The 23,207-nt window shown below is 40.1% G+C and overlaps 2 protein-coding genes across 3 annotated transcripts in view; one reads left to right on the forward strand and one right to left on the reverse strand.

Moving 5' to 3' along the window:
* Positions 1–768: 768 nt before the first annotated feature.
* The window catches only part of TFB1M (transcription factor B1, mitochondrial), a 29,157-nt gene continuing 6,718 nt past the window's right edge, over positions 769–23,207 (forward strand). The window contains exons 1-6 of one of the 2 annotated variants that reach the window (XM_084262208.1): positions 769–785; positions 2,189–2,346; positions 3,252–3,403; positions 6,950–7,058; positions 9,055–9,206; positions 14,289–14,408. In XM_084262208.1, the coding sequence (XP_084118334.1) occupies positions 2,214–2,346; positions 3,252–3,403; positions 6,950–7,058; positions 9,055–9,206; positions 14,289–14,408 (666 nt within the window). In that variant the 5' untranslated portion in view covers positions 769–785; positions 2,189–2,213. The other variant, XM_084262207.1, reaches the window with a different exon arrangement.
* Positions 20,145–20,841, reverse strand: CLDN20 (claudin 20; the record flags this gene model as incomplete). The annotated part of the gene is made up of 1 exon (XM_084262126.1): positions 20,145–20,841. Exon 1 carries the CDS (start codon positions 20,802–20,804, stop codon positions 20,145–20,147), a length of 660 nt encoding a protein of 219 aa, XP_084118252.1. The 5' UTR covers positions 20,805–20,841.

The following is a 23,207-nucleotide window of genomic DNA, read 5'->3' on the forward strand; positions in this document are numbered from 1 at the left end:
CCCCTGCATCCCCTGCTTCAGATAATTATAAACTTTAATTAGGTCCCCCCTTAACAAATATCTGGATAGTTGAAGTCCCCCATAAGTATCAGTGCCTGGGATCTTGAGGCTGTTTCTAACTGCTTATAGAATGCGCTATCAACCTGCTCCTCTTGATCAGGGGGCCTATAGCACACTCCCACAACAATGTCACCCATACCAGTTTGCCCCTTGATTTTAACCCACAAGCACTCGACGGATGGTTCATCCTTCCCCAGGTGGAGCTCAATACATTCTAGGTGCTCTCTCACATAAAGAGCAACTCCCCCACCTCACCTCCCTAGACTGTCTTTCCTAAAAAGCACGTAGCCATCCATGACAGCGTGCCAGTTGTCCAGGCTGTCCCACCACGTCTCTGTGATTGCAATGAGATCGTGGCCCTGCGACCGCACCAAGATCTCTCAAGATCTCAAAGATTCTTGTTTGTTCCCCATGCTTTCTGACAGGCTTACACCGCCCGCACGGAAGACCTCTGAGGCCGCCCCGAGCTCGGAGAGCCACCCCACTAAGCCACGGAAACCCAATGGGCGACACACGGCTCAGCGGCGGCGGCGGCAGCATCCCTCCCCCCGCAGCTGCCAGCCGCCACCCGCTCATGCGTGGATACAGCGGCCGCTACTCTTGCCCACCCCAAGGCGCATGCGCAATCTTCCCTCCTCAGGACACGGAGCCACTCAAAGTGCTGACCGGGCGCATGCGCCTTTAAGGAGCCAGTCCAGGCAGAAGAGAGGCACTTCCTGTTCCGGGTTAGCTCCCACTGTAGCCGTGAGGACCCGCCGGGGCGCTACTATCAGGTTTCCTTTCCGCAAAAAAGCAGAGAGTAGAGAGGCGCGTGCCGTCGCCTCGCGGCCCCGCGCAGCGCCCCGCTCCTGCCCTGCCCCCCCCGGGCATGTCGCTACTTCGCTACCCCAGCCACGCTGACGGCTTCTGCGCCTGCGCAGCCCGCCGCTTTGCCACCCGCTCCCATGGGTGCTGTCACTGCGAGCATGCGCGTTGCGGCGTCGGTCTTAGGATGGAGGGGACACGGGCAGCCCGAGGGGAGGAGCGGGGGGCGGTGCCGCCAGGAGGTCGCACGCTGCTGCGGCCGGGATGGGCACAGGGCGGCAGCCGTTGGGCGGAGAGTGGAATCCGCTCCGTGAGAGCTGGCGGCACACACCTGTGTCGGGGTGGCCGCTGCGGCCACCTGGGTGGGGGGAACGGTTCGTGCACTGCTCGGTCCGGCCTGAGCGCCGCTTGTCGTGCTGTTCCCCGAGGCAGGCACCGTGCACTCCCCCCGGCCCGTCACCACCTGTCAGGTGGCGGCTGCGCTGAGCGCTCGCCTGCGCCTGGTGCCCGCTGGTCTCGCCGTTGCGCAGCTGTGGCCCCATCAGTCCCTGTCATGAGGCCTCCGAGGCATAACGCGTGGAAGGCGGCCTCTTCTGAGAGCCCTCCGGGGGCAGCGGCGTGGTGCGCAGGCCCTGCTATGCAGCAGCGAGCGTTTCGCGCTCAGCCTCGGCCCCGAGGTCTGTAATGGTGAGGTGGGGCTGGCGGCCGGGCAGAGAGAGCAGGAACGTTTTGTCCTGTCACGAGGAACGCGGGTTTTTTTTATTTTACTTTTTTTAAAATTTGTTCATGCAGTTCTTTGCACGTGGGAGTCCTGTCTTTCCCCTTGGGTGGGAGAGTGATGTCAGGTGGTGCGGAAAACAACCCGGGCAAACTCACAGTATGCACTGGCTGCTTGGGGTGGTTGTCCTGGCCAGAGCCAGGACAACATATGCTCAGAAAAGCAGGTGCTGAGTAGCAAAACCGCCTTTTAATTATCTTTAAAGGATATTTTAATGAAACATTTCTGTCTCCATATGATGCCTTGAAGTCAAGTGTTTTAATGATACTTTTCTAAAATAATGAAAGATTAACACTGAAAAATTTTGAGGGGATTTTGGTTTACCTGATGTTTTGGCAGAGCTACAAAACAAGACTGGTCCAATCCCACAAACGCACACCTAAAATAAGCACTGCACGCAGTAGTCAAAATAATGATACTTAAAATTTAGCACGTGAATAATGATTTGTAAATCATGTGTTGGTTTGTAAACTAGCTTTTAAAATATTAAGTATTTTGGAATTTATTGCGTATACTAGAATCATCTTTTTAAATATTTTTGTCTAGGAGGAAGGAACAAGAGTTCTGCCTTATGGCTGCTCCAGGAAAGGTGGCAGCTTTCCACCTGCCTCCCCTGCCAACTATTGGAGAGATTATTAAACTCTTCAACCTTAAGGCCCAGAAACAGCTTTCCCAGAACTTTCTACTGGATTTGCGTTTGACAGGTTAAAATACTTCATTCTGATATTTTTAGCTACTATCAAACACGTATCATGGTTTTCTTCAGAATCCAGGTTCTAACTAAGGAGGTGATGTCTGCGTAATGACATCTGGAATGAAATGGAATTGCCCTGGAATAAAACTGTCTACTTGTAAGGTGTTACTAAACACATGCAGACAAGTCTTAAGTTATTTCTTATTGCATACTTGAGAAGCTATGGAGTAAGCAGCATCATTTCTCTCAGCATCCTATTTCCATAAAGGATCTCTTAGTTTCATTAGCTATGTCTTTAATCCTTTTTCAATCTTTCACCTGTTTTCTTGCCTGGCTGTAATGCCTTCCGATGTTTTATCCTTCCACTTAAGTACAGGTGTTCTCATTTTTCAATTGCCCCACTTTTCTCTACCAGTTGCCTATATTTCAACTTTTACTTTACTCCAACTCCTCCCTCATAAAATTGCTCTGTACATACTGCAATCTTGGTAGAGCTTCACTGTCTATTCTTTGCTTTTTAAATTTTACTGAAACAGAACTACTGTAGTGAAATCCCTTTATATGGATAAGTAATGAGACCTTAGGATGTAAAAATCTAGTGCTTACTCACAAGAGTATACTAGTGCTAGTTTACATATGAGAAGTAATATTCTCATTTGATTCTGTAAAGAGAAGATATATTAAATACATTAAACTGAAAACAGTATTTTTAAAATAGTTGAGTGTATCTTGTAGTATGAAACATCTGAATTCTTTGCAGTCTGGCAGGCATGTGATTATTTAACTGGGATGTGTCACTGTTTATGTCTCTTTTCAGATAAGCACGCTTGTGCTTTAACAATAAAGAATGGGTTTATCTTGGTGAGCTGGATCTTTTGGAGAATAAAGGCTTAGTATGTTCATTGTGTCTTGCAGACAAGATAGTGAAACAGGCTGGCAAGCTGAAAAAGGCGCATGTTTGTGAAGTGGGGCCTGGGCCAGGAGGAATTACCAGATCTATTCTCAGTGCTGGTGTTGAAAAACTCCTTTTAATTGAAAAAGATCCTCGATTTATTCCGGGATTGCAGGTACTGACTCAGGAATAATTTATATAAATGTGTCCACGATGTTGAATAAGAACATTTTCAGAACATGGAAAGGTTTCAAGTTGTCTTGTTGAGATCTCAGTATTGAAAACAAGTTTGCCGCTTTGGCTTGAATCTGAGCTATTATTTGTGTGAACAACAAAATACACATTATAGCAATTAATTACTCCTTTCTCTTATATGCCCTTTCATTTAAATACCTATTATCTCTTCAGGACCTGATCCTGCAACTGAATTAAGGCTGAGGCCTGTCTAGTTTTTTTAAAGGTCTCTCCATTAGGTAAAATAGTAGTTTGAAAGCTGAAGGTGATGTCCTTAGGTCTTACTTTTCATTTTAATCCTAATAATTATACTTCATAGAATTGTGAAAGCGTATCTCCAGTTAATCCAGTTCAACAGGGTTTAACATCTAGATACAGAAGAAGAAAGCATTTATTTTACATTACAAAAAAAATACTCTTATACCAGCTTTAAAAGAAAGGGAGAAAAGTTGAAGTTTTCAAGTCATCATGGCATCTTTTAAAAACCATCTACGTGTGTTGCTATTAAGTTTCATGGTTTTGGAATTTGGTTGTATAAATCCAGCAAGAATAGGAGTCTAAAAGTGTTTTTGGATATGACTTTTCTTGTGCCTCTACATTCTCAAGTTACAACAATTCAAAGGGCTTTCACCGACTCACAGAACGGTCAGTCTGGGAAGAGACTTGTAGAGAGATCATCTGGTCCGAGCCCTCTGCTAAAGCGGGATCACACTGTAGTAAATCAGCAATGAAAAAATAAATAGGTAGATCACTTGAAGTGTTACCATCTCTTCAACAATACAGGGTATGAATGAAACTGCTCGTATCCCTACGCTTGAATATATGTGCAACAATGTCTTTGTAGGGTTGGCCATTGATAGAGTATGTCATCTTTATCTTACGAAGTATGAAAAATTCATGTTTCCTTTTTTCTTGAGTGGGGGAAAATTGCTCTTTTTCTGTTTAGATTTTAACAGAGAATTATTGGAGAGAATCTAAGATTAAGCAATGCTTGTTTTGTTTAACAGCTTTTGCAGGTTTTTCTGGTCTTCCAAAAAGCAGCCACCACAACACATTTGTCTGAATAATAGTATACTTTTCAGGGTCTATAATGAGCTTTTGGTATATAATTCTCCACTGTTTAAGTGAATTAACGTTAGTCATTATTTTTAATTAGCAACCTCCTCACAGTAGAAATTAATATGTCTGAATGAGGTTATTGAATATAAAGATGCTATAACTCAGTAACAGTGGATGTGAATGAGAAAGATATGTTGAATCCATTAGTATTAAATTTTGCAATTTTTTCCTCCAAATAAGATGATATAAAACAGAATGAATCTTTCTTTTGCAATAATGTGGGTTATAATACCTGTTTTTCCTGGTTTCGCATTAAAAGCTGTATCAAAACCAAATGCTTCTAAAAGCATTGAGATCTGAATAACAAAAACTGAGATTAACAATCAGTGACTATTCCATATAAATGTCTCTATAGATACTTATAAAATCATTGGTGTGAAGCATACAGCATTTTTCATTACCTGTTTGTTCAGGCTGTGGTCTCAGTCACAAAACTGAAGTTGGGAGCTTTTTTACTGCAAAACTGAAATACAGTTAAGGACATACGTGTGCAGAGTAACAGGTTACACGAGCTCAGGGTACATTGGGTCTGTCTCGCTCTTAAAGAATCACCACCTCCCTATGCCATGTGCCCTAATAGTTGTTAGGCTGTGAGGAAAGAAAGGGTGCTCTCACCCAGAGAGTGGATTTAATACAGAATTCTTCCAGGAAAACTATTTTGCTTTTTAAAATTCCACCCTTTAATATTTTCTTTGTGCCCTTTTGGTAGTGTGTGAGGAACAAGAGGATCTGGATGATGGACACAGTTGGTTTGTGTTCTTGGAACATAAGAGCTCCTGGAATTGTATTAGCTGCACCCATTGGCCTTTAAAATGGAGAAAGTTTGAGTGGGTTTCTGAGTCTTTATTTCAAATTAGAAATACGCAACTGAGATTTTCTGTTCACAAATTAAATGTAATTCTCAGTTAAGTGTGATACGCAGAAAAACCCTGAACACCTCTTGCCACAAAAACCTTTATTAAAAAGCAATATAATTTATGTTAATAATCCATTATTGTGTAGCAGCTGCTTCCTTGTATACTATATTTATCTTAGATTATCTTTCATCCTGTTACAGCATTTGTAACAGCTTCGGAGAAGGATTTGGCAAATCATGGCGGATTAGTGAATTTGTATGCAATGTTATTACTAAGTGTAATACTGAAAAAAATCTGTTAAGTGGTTTGTGGTTGAGGTTAGATTTTTTTTTTAATTTGGAAGTAATTGCACTTAAAGCACATAGCAACACTTGGGTTTAGTTAAGCCTTTTTTTTTTTTTAGTACTCTCCACAAAATTTAGCTGTTTTGACAGTAAAATAAACCTTTACTCAAATATAAAATTCCATGCAAATATTTTGTGAACACTCTGAGAAAGCAGCACTTCCCTTTGATTCAGAGACCTGTGAAAGCTGACTGGTCCCAAACACATGAATCAGATTGAAGATGAAGCAATGACAAGCAGGTTATTTCAGCAGTTAAGCCTCTAGTACTTCACAATTTATGGATTATTTATTATTCTGACTTGGGAACAATAAATATCCCCAAATGGCATCTTTGTAAACTTGGACTTTGTTTTTGAATTATACTGTTTGTGCATAGTTTTACACTGTAAGAGGAAAAATAAATAGTAAAAAACACAACTAATTTTGCTTGTGTAAACAGACAGCAGAAATGAAATAATAGGTCATCAGGGTGCAGCTGGTTCTGAGTTTGCACATCAGCCTTTATTAAATACCAGATAAGCCGCAGAAGTAGGATAGAGGACTTGACAATAGAGTGGATTTTGTAACGTCTAAATAGTAGGAAGTCTTAGGATTTTTCTCTACTGCTAGGTATTCATTCCCTCACTTTGGGAAACTCCTTTGTTTCGAATGGGGTGAGTTCAGACTACAACAGGGAGTATTAAGGGAATCTTTTCCCCCTTTTTATAAGTAAAAAAATTACTTTCTGCAGCCTTGTCAGATAATGGCTAAAATTAGATCCTACAGCTAGGGGGAGACAGAATAAACAACATAAGCCTTATTTCCATAGGTAATGGATCTAAAACCTTTTCAAAACCCTGATTGCTTTATTGCCTAGATTAGGATGGGCCCTGTTAGTGGCCTGGGTTTTGTTAAATGTCTGTGTTGAAGAGACTCCTAGCAGTCTTTTCAAGTTTAAATTCCTTATTAAGAATTCTACTTCTGTGAATGGTAGGCATTTGCAGAATCACACATTAATAGAGTTTGCTTTTTGAAGGTAGATGCTTACTAAATAGTGTGCTAAGTTTTAACTGCTGTTGGGGGGGGGGGGTTGCATATTGAAGATAAATTTATAGCAATTCCTTCTGAGGCTGGAAATCAGTTTGGTTACTACTCACTGTGATTTCTGCTTGCTTCCTTACAAACAGCTGCTATCTGAAGCGGCTCCAGGGAAAGTGCACATTGTTCATGGAGATATTCTGACCTACAAGATGGACAAAGCTTTTCCAAAGTACTTACAAAAGGACTGGGAGGACGGTTAGTATTTTCATTTGCTTTATTTCATGTTCAAGGCTTCCGAGTTAGTCCGAAGTGTGGTGATGTAGTTGGAATTCGCTCAGTGCAGGTGCTACTCTTTTCTGGTACATTTTGAAGGTAAGGAGAGAGAGACAAGTTACATTTCTTCATTTCTAGAAGGAAACAGAGAATCACCTTCTAAGGCGAAACAGTGGAATTTGTCCTCAAAATTTAATTTTTCTTGTTGCATTGGCTTCAGCTGGTTATCTTTGCCTCAATTGCACCTCCTTTTGAAAACATGTAATAATATTAGAAAAATCAGAGGCAACTTCCCAGGCCTCATTTCCAAATTTCTTAATTTAAGGCAGAGTTCTTGTTTGTAGTGCCTGAAGAACAGTAAACTGCTTTCTGACATAGGATGTAAAAGACCATGCCATATTTGTGTCCTTGCAAGAGGTAAGGGCTTCACAAAACAAAACTATGAACAAATGCAAGTATAAAGGCTTAGAGCAGTTTTTAAAAATCTAGCTTTCTTGAGCATACATGCAAGTTGTTGTTGTCTTAGAAGCTAACTGAGGTAAGATACACTTTTCCTGCATTATTGCCACATGAAAGTCTGAAAGGCTTTAAGAAAAATATTTGGCCATCTCTGATCTATAAGTAATATCACAGCTATGCTAGAAATGTTACAGCCTAAAAATTGTGTAACAAGTTTACCAGAAAACCAACTTGAATTTGATACTATCATGGTTTATTCCTGTTATTAAATGGTGTAGTATCTAAGAAACAATGACACACTTTTGTGCCCTTTTACTGCACTCTTGCTTAGGCGTAAGGATCCCCACTAATAAAATGCCTGCTTTGTGTTCTACAATACAAAGTATATACTGATACAATCCATGCTTGAACAATACGTATCACTTCTTATGGCTGCTAAGTCTTCTGTTTGCTCCAAGACCTTTTGATTCCAAGTACTTCTACCTATACAGAAGGAGAGCTCTGTCCAGTTTGAGCTAGGTGGTTTTTTTGGGGATTATGATGACTTGGTTTTACTGAGCTTTACTGCCCCTGGAGATAATGTGTTGGACAGAAGGATGAATGATAGAATGGTAGAATATCCTGAGTTAGAAGGGACCCCTAAGGATCATTTGCTCTACACTGGGCCAACCAAGTCAGAGCAAGTGACTGAGTGCATCGTCCAGATGCTTCTTGAACCCAGCCAAGCTTGGTGCTGTGACCACTTTCCTGGGGACCCTGTTCCAGCGCTCAACCACACTCTCAGTAAAGAACCTCTTCCTAATATCCAACCTAAATCTCTCCTGTCACAGCTTCATGCCATTCCCTGGCATTCTATCACTGGTCAACAAAGAGAGGAGATTGGTGCCTGGCCCTTCAACTCCCCCTTGCCAGGAATCTGTAGATCGCGATGAGGTCTCCCCTCAGTCTCCTTTTCTACACTGAAACAAACTGAGGGTTTCTCGCTGAACAAACTGACGGTTTTCAACCTCTCCTCATAAGTCTTCCCTTCAGGACCCTTGGAGACATCCTTGTTGCCCTCCTCTGGACACTTTCCAATAGCTTTGTGTCCCCTCTGTACTGTTGCACCCAAAACTGCACATGCTACTCAAGGTGGGGCTGCACCAGCACAGTGTAGAGTGGGACAGTCACCTAATAGTCCTAGTTTAAAATTATGAAAACACTTGTAGATTTGCTGTTGTTTTTGCTATTCAAGGGTTGATCAGCTGAAAATCAGCTAAAAGCTACTGATTTATTCAAATGTAAATGAGAACCAAACCTAACCACTTTTTTCAAACTAATTACTGAGAATAGTAACAGTTTTGTCAGTGTAAGACAAGAATAAATGGAAAGGCGTAATTTTGGTGGGGCATGATAAAAATTGTTTTCATACTTTAAGTATAGGTTGATATACATGTGTCTGTCTTAGGTGTTCTTTCATGGCACAATCTTACCCAAAACCTTTTAACACTTTTTTCTTTCTTCCATCAAATGTGAACAGACCCACCGGATATACATATCATTGGCAACCTGCCCTTCAATGTTTCAACTCCTCTAATCATCAGATGGCTTGAAAATGTTTCCAAAAAGGACGGACCTTTTATTTATGGCAGGACACAAATGACATTGACTTTTCAGAAGGAAGTTGCAGAGGTAAGACGTTACTGTTCTCCCAGTATTTCAAAGATGCTAAATTGAACACAGAATTGGTTACTTGCAACCCTTTGTTTAAAAGTACAAAACCATTTTAGTCGGATTTAAAATGACAGTTGGTTCAATCTTTAGTTTGTGTGGCTGTACATTATGAATTTTAATGTTGATGCTCTGACCATTTCACGGCACAAATGTTTAAAAAAAAATTCTTAGAGAGGGTTATATTTCCTTAAAGTGTTTAATCAGTGCTTTTCTGAAGTCTGATTTCTTCAATACCAATAAATTCCACAGCACTCTTCACTTTTTAAGTATCTTGTCTCGTAGTTATTTCCTTTGCACTCTTAATTAAAAGTAATCTTTAAAAAGATACCTTCCTCAAAATAAGAGAAAATGGAAGGTTAGTATTATTTCCAGTTGTGATTAAACACTTAAGAAACAGGGAGTGAGTGTTCAGTCAAGATCATGGAAACTGACTCTGGCTTCATTGAACGAGACTTGATATCAGAATTATGAATGGATTGCTGCCAGACTTAGGTGTCATTTGAGTTCTGTCACTGCAAGTCCAAGAGAAAACTGAGATTTCACTCTCAGTAGTTAGATTCTTAAATAAGGTCAGACTGGTCTGTTGTGTATTTATGTACATTCTGTTAGTGTTTGTTCATTGATAATAGGTTGACATACTCCACAGTCCTTTCAGACTTGACAGTTTATTTCTGTTGCCACTGCATGCAACATATGACATGGCAGTCCTAGGTTAACAGTTGGACTTGATGATCTCAAAGGTCTTTTCCAACTAAAACAGTTCTGTGATACCATAGAGCCAGAAGATTTTTGCTTTATATTTATGAAAAGCAGTGTGGCTTCTTACCAGCACCTTTTTTTTTTTCTTAAAGCAAGTAATTGCACATCAATCTGAAAACTGAAAGTCTGTCTGATTTGTACATCTTGGGTTTTCTGTGTGCAACCGAAATGGGTGTGGTGTGTAAATGTAAAACTTTCAAAGTAAAAAATTCTGATAGAAAAATTCTGCTGTCTTTTTTCAGTATATAAATTAGTAATAGTTATATATGTAAATGACATGTCTGCTGTTGTCTTGGGATCATAGAAACCCAGATTTTGCTGGCATTACTTTAACCCTACAGTCAAGATTCAACAGGATACTGGAGTATTCCAAATAGGTGGCACTAGAGAACACTAGGGACAGGGATGTAGTGTGAAATAAGCTAGATTTCTTAATTTCATTCTGAGCTCATGTGTTTCGTGCATCAAAAAATCAAGACCTTGTTTTCCGCAAGGGCTTCATGTCACTTGAGATTATACCTCACTGCAAAATAGAGTTGATGGACTGTGGTGTAAAATGGAAAGTGATGGGTAAGATGCGGAGTTTTGGGACAACAGAGAAAAAATTGGCCTAGCACTGAGTAAGAGCATAAATGTGCTCTGTACTTTATATAGCGGCAACCAGCTGCACACTCTGTTGGTGACACACAGATTATAGTGCTTCTGCACGCAGTGCAGCTCAATGAGATGCAAAATACCCTGCGCTCTTAAGTTCCGTGTACTTAGTGAACTGTGAACTTAGAAACACTAGGAAATGGAATGATTTGTTGTTCAAGGGCATGCAGTGAATCAGTGTTAATTGCTGTTGAGTTTACATTCTGGGATCTCTTGACTCATGTTCTTACATCTATTTAAACACTGATCTTTCACTGGAGACAACATTGTTCATAGTTTCAGGCTTGTGTTTCTGTAATTGATTTGACATCAGTAAAAGCTTTGACAGAGGCTGGTTTGTTCTGTGATTAAGAAAAAGGACAATAATCAAACCCTGGGTCTTCTTTCAGGCCCTCTAAAGTTTCTTAAATTAGCCTTCGTAATTTGGCATATTCATTACCAGCAAAGAGAGAACAGTGGAATGTGGATAAATAAATAAATTGCTACTTACATATTATTTGTTAAATTATATTCCTGAAAGGGGAATGTCTAATGCTTAAAAGTTTGACGTCCTCACTGGACGTTTCTAAGCTAAGAGCCTAAAGAGCAAAGCCTCACTCTATATGCCATATGATCAGCAATAGAGGAGCCAAAATAGCTCAAGAGGAGCCGAAATAGCTCAGTTGGGAGAGCGTTAGACTGAAGATCTAAAGGTCCCTGGTTCAATCCCGGGTTTCGGCAAGTTGACTTTTCACACAGTGTTTTGGGTGCTGCGCCAATCTCCTCCTCTCTTTGGTGACCATTGACAGCGTTGGATATTAAGGAAGAGGTGGTTGGGTGGTCGGGGCACTGGAACAGGTCTAATATGGCTGTTCAAGAGTTGGGCTTGATGATGCTTAGGGGTTCCTTCCAACTCAGGATATTCTGTGAAAAGATGCTATCCTGGAATGGAATCAAGTGCTTTATAATCAATTAGGAAAACTTAACAGTAAGAAAATGAAGCTGTTTGTGGTCAAGCTCATTTTTACTAGTACAACTGGTAGAAAATACCTTTCCCTTTCTTGCTGGTGGTAGTTTCCTGCTTTTCTGTTTCCTTGTATCACAGTTGCATTGGCGTATGTAATGTCAGTATGGACCTGTTATTACAGACCACTCTGTTCTGCGATTAGATGATATGTTTAAATTTATTAAAACTCTTGACAAGATCCAGCAGTTATATACTGAATTCTGAGGCCTATTAAGGAGGGAGGATAAGGCCAGATAGCCATGGCATTAGAAGAGACTCTAGTAAGTGTCAAGCAGATAATTTCATCTCTCTTTAATTCAAATTCTTAAAAGTATTACTTACTTTGTGGATAAGAATCTTCAACTTGCCCTAAATTCCTTGTTGCTTCATCTCAAATCTGCCTCTTGGGCCAGGTACTTTCTGGCCCACTTCCATTAAAATGAGTCATATTTCAGTTTAAATAGAAGATCTTGTCAGTCTCTGCTTTTGAGCAAAACTGGGCAGGGTAGTTCGCCTGAACTGTTATGCCAATATGATCCGTAGGCTGGGAGGTGGGGTGCTAAACTGTTAAGATATCTAGAAGACAGGCGTGTTAGGAGAGAGGAATACTTAATCATTTTATATCTAACACTGCTGTCTATTTAGAACACTAGGCAAAAGGTGCTAATAAAGTGAAAAATAATTCAGATTTTTTGAGCATCAAACAGAAGAGAAATTACCATTATGTTTTCATAACTGATAGATGTTAAATATAAATACATATGTTCTTTTAAAAAAAGTTGTTCTGCAGAAAGTGACTTGTGTACTAACACGTGTTTAATACTCCTTTATAAGATAAACTTTGCTAATGTAATCCTTCATCTAGGTTAATACCTGTGGAAGATTTTGCAGATTTATTGATAATGGGATTTTAATCCTCATTTTTGGTCTAGCTTACTGAAGGACAGAATTTACAGTTGTTCCACAGGTAGTGGGCAGCATTAGAAGAGATGTCAAGTACCACCTTGACGTATTCCAGGTGAAGCTTCAGAATCTCTGTTTAGCTTCATGCCTTGCTAAAATTTTAATAGAAGATACAAAAATGTTAGTTGAACTGCAGCATAGTGTACTTAGTGCAGTTTCAGTTGCTATCTATATTTTAAAAGTGGGAAGAAAAAAAATTTTTACAATTGAGGGACAAAAACCTACAAAAATAGGTCATGTTACAGAAGTATATCTTTGAGCAGTGCCAGGGATGTTTCTGTGGATGTGTTTAAAGTGGTTTAAGATGTTACTGCCCAGAGGTAGACGCTATTAACTTATCCCTTCTGTAGCTGAGACACAGGAACTAACCGCCTGGGACTTGTTAGGTTATTTTCCTGGGAAGTAAGGTTGGCTTGTTTGAATTGGCATTGGAAGGACTACAAGCCTTGTCATTGTCTGTTTCATTTCCACTGCAGATGCTAAGGAAGTGCATCTCTGATTGCATTGTTAGACGTCCCAGCCCTTTTTATTTTCAGAGTATAATAAGGGTGGCAAACAATTATTTTTTTTAAAAGGTTTCCTCTGAGACAATAACAAAGGTGGTTTTAAATGCTGATGTAAGGAAAGAAAATCACGGAGTTTTCTTTCTGAAAAGTCATTGAAAAGTACCTTATTTGCTCTGTGCTTATACTCAAACAGCCTTTTGGGAGAGTTCTTTAAAAAAATCCTGTAAAACTTCAACAGCTTTAATTTTACTATCCAGGAATAGTTTCAGTAAGCGTGGCAGAATTTCATGAGTAGGCTTTTCATCTGAAGCTGCATGGTGGACACATGTTGCAAGATACACGAATTTCTTTTAGCCTTTTATATTTTTATTAAAGTAGTGGTAAAGAAGAGATTCTGTTTCTGCTTTAGTGCTTTTTTTTTTTTTTACCATTTGAAACTTGTTTTACTGGGTGCTTTTTATGTCTAAATTTTGTTTGTGCTAGTGAAACACACAGAAAGTGTTTCTTGCCAAATCATGAAAGTGTAGAAAACCTCTTCCCAGACAGTTTTTTTATATTCTTTGTAAGACATTTCTTGAGAAAATCAGAGAATTACTAAATTATGCTTTAAGTATGAAATGCTCTTACTGTTAGGTATTCTAAATTTGTATAAAGTAGATGCATCTTCCTTGCATATAATGTTAAGTACAGACTTATAATAATATAATAATGAGAAAAAAATGTTTTCTGATTTCATTTCTATGGAGCTCTGTTTCATCTTAAAGGAGAAAAAAAAAATCCTTGATACAGTGAGAGGAAGGGATATGGCAATACTGTCAGGTGGTGTTATGTTTGTTTTGAATCCTGCAGTGAGAAGAGTTTTATTCTTGTGTGCACACAGAATTCTTTTGATATTCATTAACTTCTGCAGAAGTTGAAGGAGCTGTTTTTCATGTGCCTTTGATTGCAGAACCAAAGCTGTAAATTACTGTGGTATCTTAGTCAAATGCTGCTACATAGAAGAAAGTAATTCTTTATGAATTGGGCATAAACTGTGATGTGGGTTCTTTTCTATTAAGTGCATTTCTTTTTTTCATTTGTCATTGCCTTCTGTTACACTGACAATCAAGCTGTAATGTAACCAACCACTTGGTCAGTTCAGTTTCACTGATTCATGTTTTGATTCTTCAACAGAGGCTTACAGCTAATCCAGGGAGTAAGCAACGAAGCAGACTGTCCATCATGTCCCAGCATCTCTGCACTGTTGAAAACTGTTTCATAATTCCAGGTCAAGCCTTTGTTCCAAAGCCAGAGGTAAGTTTGGAGGTATTTCTTTGGGGTTTTTGTTTGTTTGTCAGTCAAGCAATATGTGTGATGTTGAGATGGGTGCTGGTTCAACATCTCCATACTACAGATTGTAGTGATATGATACTCCTGTAAACAAAACACACTTGCTTCAAGAAAATGTATTTCTTGTTGGTTTCTCAGAACTTGTCTTTGACTTTTACATCCGTCTTCAAGATCAGTGTTCTTTGGGTGTTTCCAAAGAGAGAGATGTGGGGTTTAATGACAGGATAGCCTGCCAGAATTGTAGCATCTTTGAAAAGCCTGCTGTTTTACAGTTTGTATTGATAAACTTTGGGAATTATGCATAGAAAAGTTGATTGGTCTTCTGAAAGATCCTGCTAAGTAAAAGCTTTTCATTTGTCATCTTTGTCAAAGACCTCTAATTTTACCATTTCTGTAATCTTTGTTTCACTTCGTTCATATTCAGCTGCCTCCTATTTGCTGTAGCATTTTATCACCTACATCCCACTGTTTGTTTAAAAAAGTAACCATCTTTTCTCCCTCCTATCTGCTCTTAAGTACATAGAGGCGAACAGTCTCTTTGCAGTGCTTTTATCTACTGCTGCTGATTTATAGTCATTATAATTACAGGAATCAAGACTTAATAAACTGTGTCTTTGACAAGAATATTTTTTTTCTTTTTTAATATGTGTGCATGACACTAAGTGGGGTCTGTTTCCCCTGAATGCCCATAGAAATCTACTGTTCCATTTCAGAAATGAACTTGTAACTTCTGGAAGGTTCTCTTAAACTGATATTGGCTTCCCCTTTATGACAGTCTAGCTCTTGGTCTGGTCCTTTTACTCTTCAGGCTTATCTCTTTGGAGTCTTTGAAGGGTCATTCTTTCTCTCTTTTATCACAATGAATCTTAAAACCTCTATCTGGGCATGTTCTGATGAAGATTTAAAATTGTGTTAGTATTTTTTGACCAAGTACCTATTCAAGCATGTTAAATTACTAGTTGAGACTGCAGTCTGTTCTGAAGAAAAATAACTGTGCTTATGCCATCTTACTTTCTTTTTGGTCCCCCCTCCCCCCCCCCCCCCCGCCCTGCCCAACACCTTGCTGATTGAAAAATATTTTCAGGATTTCATCTTCCCAGTAAATATCAGAAATAGTACTTAGGCCAAAATTCCAGATTTGTGGTGGTTGTTTCTCAGTGGTGGATACAATTTGAGGGCATAGTAGAGCTAATGTAGTGAAAAGTCTTGTGCAGGCTGTGTCTCAGAATTGGAAAGCTACAACTGATATTTCCCTTTTCCTGAACTGGGATCATAGAATCATAGGGGTTGGAAGGGACCTCGAGAGATCATCGGGTCCAACCCCCCTGCTAGAGCAGCTCCCTAGCTCATATTGCATAGATAGGCATCCAGACAGGTCTTGAACATCTCCAGAGGAGAAGACTCCACCACCTCCCTGGGCAGCCTGTCCCAGGGCTCTGTCACCCTCACTGTGAAAGCATGTTGGTGCGGAACTTCCAACTTGCAGCCATTGCCCCTTGTCCTGTCTCCACAGACCACTGAAAAGAGGCTGGCCATTTCTCCTTGCATCCCATACTTAAGATATTTATAAATGTTAATAAGGTCCCCCTTTAGTCTTCTTTTCTCAAGGCTGAACAGTCCCAGGTGTCCTGGTTTTGGTCAGGATGGAGTTAACTTCATTTGTAGCAGCAGATGAAATGCTTTGTTCGAGAGTTAAAATGAACGCAGTGCTGATGACACCCTGATGTTTTTAGTTGCTGTCAGACAGTCAAGGACTTTCTCAGCTCTTCATGAGAAAGGAGGGGCGAAGCCAGGACAGGTGACCCAAACTGGCCAAAGAGAGTATTCCATGCCAATTACGTCCTGCCCAGGATATCGGGGGGCTGATGGGAGGAAGAGCAGGGGCGGCTCCAGGACGCGCGGTTCTTGGGGGACGGTCGGGTTCCGGGATGGCTCTGGGTGGCACGGCCTGAGTTGTGGATTCGGTGAGAAACTGCATCGTGTATCAACAGCTTCATATATTTTTGCTCTAAAGTCCTGTTAGAATTGTTATATTTTATCTTTCTTTTATCTTAATAAACTATCCTTATCCCAACCCATGGGCTTTTGGTTTCTTGGTTTTGGGGTTATTTGCCCCTTCCTTTTCCCTTCCCTTGCCTCTCTCCCCCCTCCCTGCCCCCTTTCCCTCTTCCCCTGATCTTTTCCTTTGAGGAGCAGGCAGCTGCACGGATCTTGGCTCTCAGCCGGGGTAAAACCACGACACCAAGTTACTCAGCCTTTCCTCATAGGGGAGATGCTCCAGGCCCTTAATCATCTTTGTAGCCCTTCTCTGGACTCTCCAGGAGATCCCTGTCTTTTTTTATACCAGGGATCCCAGAACTGGACACAATACTCTAGTTGGGGCCTGAGCAGGGCAGAGTAAATGGGGAGGATCACCTCCTTAAACCTGCTGGCCACACTCCCGATGCATCCCAGGATCCCGTTGGCTCTTATAGCCACCAGGAAAGGCCATCATGGACAGAGAGAGGTAACTCAGGGTTGACAGAATCTTACTTAGTATAAACAAATTTGACACACCAAAGGGCTGTGCTGCCATCCAGTGACATGTGGACAGGTGGGAGAGTTGGGTGGGGAGAAACTTAATGAAATACAACAAGGGCAAGCGTAGAGTCTTGCATTTGGGGAAGAACAGCCCCATGTACCAGCATAGGTTGGGGATGGATCTGTTGGAGAGCAGCATAGGGGAAAAGGACCTGGGGATCCTGGTGGACAGCAGCATGACCATGAACCAGCAATGTGTCCTTGTGGCCAAGAAGTCCAGTGGCATCCTGTGGTAATTAGAGGGGGTGTGGTTAGTAGAGGTTTTCCTCCCCCTCTGCTCTGCCCTGATGAGACTGCCTCTGGAATACAGTGTCCAGTTCTGGGCCCCTCAGTTCAAGAAAGACATAGAACTCCTTGAAAGAGTTCCATGCAGGGACACTATGATGATTAAGGGAGTAGAACATCTTCCTTATGAGAACAGGCAGAGTGAGCTTGGTCTCTTTAATCTGGGGAAGAGGAGACTGGGGGATGACCTTATCAATGTCTATAAATATGTAAAGGGTGAGAATCAGGAGAATGAAGCCAGGCTTTTCTCAGTGATGGCCAATGACAGGACAAGGGGCAGTGGGTGCAAGCTGGAGCACAGGAATTTCCATGTGAACATAAGGAAAAACTTTTTCGCTACCTGTGACAGAGCACTGGCACAGGCTGCCCAGAGAGGCTTTGGAGTCTCCTTCTCAGGAGACATTCAAAACCTGCCTGGATGTGTTCCTGTGCGACCTAATCTAGATGATCCTGCTCTGGCAGGGGGGTTGGACTAGGTGATTTTTCAAAGTCCCTTCAAACCCATATCATTCTGTGATTCTGTGAAATGCTACAGTCAGTTGGTGCTTTGCTGAATAACAAAAGGCAGTACCTTTAACAGCAAGCATGTATTTGTTTAATGTATTTCTCTGAGTTAAAACAAACATTGCTTATATTGCAAAACTAGAAAGTACAAATTTTTCAGCCCAACCTGGTACCTGTTTCACTGTGTTTCCTTCAAACTGCTGTTGTAGATTGATCTTCTGATTTGTCCATGTGCTTTTAGCTGTAGACTGACGTGGGTTTAGATATTAGTTACTGACAGAGTCTTTGTTTTCTTGGGAAGCTTTTGCTCATGAAATGAAGTGGCTCAGTGCTTGATTTTTATTTCATAGGTATACAAAGAAGTTCAAGTACTTGTGTGAGAAGTTTTAGGAGGAATTTGCTGCTTATGTAACTGATGAATGCTTTCATTTGCTCCTAGTGTGCAATTACTACCTTCTTCTTACACCCTTCTGTAAAGTGCCTTTGCTTCTTATTTTACATGTTAGTTTTAATTCACATACATTACACTGATCACAGCTTAGTGTCATGTTAAGCCCCTTAGTAAAGGTGGAGATGCATGTTTTGAGGAATTAGTTATTTACCTTGTTTGCCCAATTAATTAAAGCTACTTCAACAATAACTATGAAAGTTGAGACACAGAAGACTCTTGGTTTATGGAATGGAGTGGAACAGTGCTCCACAGAATTGTGTCTAAGCAAAGGAAAATTGGCTTTTTGGTCATAGTTACGTCTCTGCAGTACCAACTATCTACTGATATTAGTGTTAGGAAAAGTACAAAGCAAGCTGCTTGATGGATACACGAGAAACTCAAAAGGGCTACATGACAGAAGCAATACAAGCAAGACATGATTTCATTCTATGTATATTAGATTAAAGACTCTTTATATATTAGGTGAATAAAACATTTAACTTCCTTGAATGCTCTAACAGAAGATGTTGCATTATTCAGCAAGCTATACATAGAATGTTGCCCTGGGTTAGATGTCAAGGCCCCTTCATACTGTTGTAGTGAATTTCAGGCTAATAATAAGGGAAATTAAAGTTGTATATAAAGATGCAGAATAAATAGCAGTTGGCTTTGTTGACTTTTCCAGAATTACATATACCTAAATTTAAAGGCTTGTATCTCACCCCTTTTCATTCCCAAATTAACATCAGTTTGATTCTTTAGAGAAGCATTTTGCTAGAACATACTCTGCTAATGACCAATAGAAGAAGATTAAGATTATTAATCAAAGTAAAGGGGGTAAGAAAATAAATTTAAGTGAAGAAGTTACCTCTGTATCAGCATTTTATGTTATATTTTACAGTAATAGAATACATGGGAGTGGGTCTGGATGAAACCCCACTGGAATAATTTAAATTATTTACAAAGTGAACATCGAAGGTAATAAATGGTGACTGTATTACTTGAGCTGTTAAAAACACTACTTGGAGTGAGTGTAAATCAGAATGCTGTGAGATTTCCCAGAACATAGATACAGTTTGCAGGTGTTTTCCTAGTTTCTGCTGTTGTATTGTTTCTCGCATCCAACATACTTTTTGCAGTGATAGTTCAGTAACAATTCGAGAATGCCCAGCAGAAATTTCTTTAACAATAATGAATGAAACTCACAGCAGGTGGCAGTTTGGAGCGAGAGAGAGAGTTTTGGCAAGATGTGAATGGTACTGCTGATTCTTCAGCCTGGCATGAGGAATATACAATGCAGCTACGGTTTGGGTCTGTGGGGTTTTGTTGTTTGTGTTTGGTTTGGTTCATTGGGGGGCTGTGGTTTTAAAAGAAATTTCAAAGCAATTTAGAGCTGAAAATGAAAGGCAGATGTGCCTGCTACTTAAAAAGCATCGAATTGAGCTTCTTGGATAGAGACTGGTTTGGGGGTTGGTTATTTTTTTCCTTTGCATCATAATTAAAGTTTAAAATGTAAAATACACTACAAACGTTACATGTTATTGATAGCCTGATTTGCTAAATAGAAAGCCATTAGTTTTTAAGCATCTTTCCTGTAACAAGCCATCAGTACTTTAATTGTACTGTCAGTTGTGTTTTAAAATAGTTGCTTTTTCTTCAATAAATGTTACGAGAAAGTCAAAAAGAATGGTTTGAAGAATCAACAAAAAGTGCTCTTGTAGCAGATGCAAGCTTTGTTTCCTACTTCATATTTTTGTAGATGCAGCTATAAATGAAATGCCTTGTTTAAACATAATTGCAACCCAAATGTAAGACAAGTTAAGTGTTATGTTACACATTCTTTGAAATACTCAAACTACACATAGCACAGAAAAAGCCTTAATGGATAGAAATAACTGTATTTACACATAGTCCTTCAGGTTGTAACCTGCGTTGCTCTCCTGCTCTGTGGATGCAAAATGGTGCTCGTTTGGGGGGTAAATCCATGCTCCTTGCGGCTTTTTAAAACAGGAAGTGCAGAAGATCACACCTGCAACAAGCAGAAACCCTGCTGAAATGAATCCTATGTAAACTGCTCCTCCTGGTTCATTCTTACTGCTCTCTGGAATGGTCTGGTCCAGGAAATTTGAAATTATTTCTCTCGTGTACCAGGATGTTGGTATTAAGCCAAAGATTCCTGCAAGAATGAAGCAGACTCCTCCAGCAAAACAAGCGTGACTTTTGCTGTCAGTGTCCCCTCCCAACTTTGTGCATTTCATTCCAACTGTAGTGATGCAGATCCCAAAGGCTGATAGGATACAGGACAGTACCATGGTGGTCCGTGCAGCCTGGATGTAGACGGGGAGAGAGAGGACGGAGTATTTCAGGGTGCAGCTAAACATCCCAGTGCTGTACCAGGTGCAGTCCATCCAGAGTCCTTGCATCTGCGTTATAGCCGTTATGATATTCGAACCAACGTCTGCATTCACCTTCCAGTTTGGTAGCAGGGTGGCAGTGATATCTCCAAAAACACCAAACAAAGCCAGGATAAAAGCAAAGAACTGGAGACTCGCTGATGCCATGATGATTATCGGCTGTCACCTTTTGTCTGCCCGTTTCTCTCCTGTAAATGAGGGTAACTGGTCGGTAGCTTCGTAGCTGAGGCTGTAGCTTTCTGTGTAATTGGGAGGAAAGGGAGGGAGGGAGAAGTGCGAGGGGGAAAGAGAAAGAAATCAGCAAACAAAAAAGCTTGCATTTAAAATTAGAGCTATCTGAATGAATATCTGAACATGACCCTGCAGTAGAGGAGAGCAGCTGAGCAGCTGTACACAAGGTACTTGAACAAGTGACGGCAAATGGACAGTGTTTTAGAATTGCTTGTAAGAAGGAGCTGCTGCCCTTTCAGAAATGATTGCAAGCCATCAAGCAAAACTTATTTTACTAGAGTTCTTTTTGGTAATAATATACAGATTGCAGGCTTACTAGACAAATACACATTGTAAATGGAACATTAGAAACCTGCAGGTTAGAAGTCATTGGGGAAAATATATTGTGCCCTTCAGATACCTTCCTTAAAAGTATTGATGGCTGCAGTCGCTCCTGTTGGCTATTTTATAACCATGAAGATGACTGATAATACTGTCTTTTGTTTAAAGCAGGGTTAACAGAAACCATTTATGTCAGGTACTTAAATATTGTCTGTTCTTTTGCTTCATGACTGTTACTAAATATCTATCTTGGAGGAGTGTAAGATGGTAATTAGTTTATGTGGTATTTCCAGAATTAAGTTACATGTGACTTCTCTAAATGAATATCCTACTTTCTGTCAGTGATTCTCAGCCCTTGACTTAAAACAGCAGTTTTGAGCCAGTCATAAAAGTGAATATGGTAAAATAACAGATATAGAAGAACTCTGTTGTATAAGTGCATCATTTTAATCAGTCACCTTTCTAAAAACACTTGCAAATTTGCCATGAAGTGGTAGCTTTAAAAATTCATTAAAAACCTCCCTGCTATTCATTTTCAATTTCAGTTGACAGTTGAGAATATTTTAGGCAGTTTGGTAACAGTGCACCTGGGAAGACAGAACTGTTGCTGTTACATCAGCTGGATTGTTGGGATAGTGGATGGATTAGAAATGGTGTCTTGCCTTTTTGAGTGGGGCTGTACAAGTGGCAGATCTTGTCTTTTATCCAAGCACTAGAGAAAGGGCAGTCATGTCTGGATTATGCTTTCCATCTCAATAGGAACAATAAAATTAAAATTGGACTTCAGCCTGAGAATTTGCTTGAAAAGCCATAATAGATAAAGTTGCAGTAAATTGAACACGAAATATCTGCAGCTTTGTACTCCTGACTCATTACACATAGGATGACAAGGTTTTTGATCAATATATATACTATCAGTCTTTGCTGGCATTACAAAACAAGCAATCCTCTAATTTATATATAGTACTTTGTTCAGGTAACTTTTCAAAGATGTATCCAACCTCTCTCTCTCTCTCAAAAAAAAAAAAAAAAGGATAGCTAAAGTGAGACTGTTAACAGTTACTCACTTTTCAAACTTTATTTCAAATATCTGCCTATTTCCAAATCCCTTCAGTTTGTTCAGACTGTGGAGAGTTGCTTTGGCAAATGCCTGTCGCTGTTTTGGGCCCATGGGAAAGTTGTCTTAACTTCCTTTTGCAGAGGGAACCAGCATGACTGGATAGCTCAAAACTCATTCAAAAGCATATTCTGGAACAGCTCATTAGGATCTTGAGTTAGCCTTTTTCATTGCTGCCTTTTTAAAACTTCAGCATATACAAATGTGCAAACATAAATGCAAACCACTGCAAATGGTAGTCATACATTACATTTAATGAGATGAACCAAATTAAAGGCATGATAAATTCAAGTATAAGCACTGCATGTGTAATAAAAAATACAGTTATGTTTCATTCCTGTTTGTGTAACACTTACTGCTGGATGTCAGGTCTGAGATGTTTTCTTCACTGTAGATGTCCTGGAAAAATGCAGTTTATCTTGAATGGAACTATCCCTTCTCATAAAAAACTGCATTGGCATGTATTAACAAAATTTCTTGGAATGTTGTTTTTTTCCTCTTCTCTGCAGCAAGTGCATTACTGCTGTTTGTTCGCTCTCTTAGTTCCATCCACCCGAGAATAAAGGAGTACTTTGTTTAATGAGTTTTGTCTGACAAACACTCAGTAAGGGAAAGCAAAGAGATTATGGAGAAAAACACATGGAGGCCCTTAGTCCTAAATACATAACGATACCCAGGTTCTATGATGGGAAACGCTGAATGGTGATTAAAAGAAGTAAAATCTTGAGAGTCTAGAAACTCTGTAGACTTAAAGAATGGGGGGAGGGTAGGATTCATTTAAGTTGAAGTGAGAGCCGAAGGGTTTTGTTTGTAGGTTGTTGGGTTGGTTTTTTTTCATCACAGATAATCTTATTAAGAGTTTAAATTTCCTAGGAAAGAAC

Source organism: Gallinula chloropus, assembly GCF_964237585.1.
Source record: "Gallinula chloropus genome assembly, chromosome: 3".
NCBI classification, from domain to species: Eukaryota; Metazoa; Chordata; class Aves; order Gruiformes; family Rallidae; genus Gallinula; species Gallinula chloropus.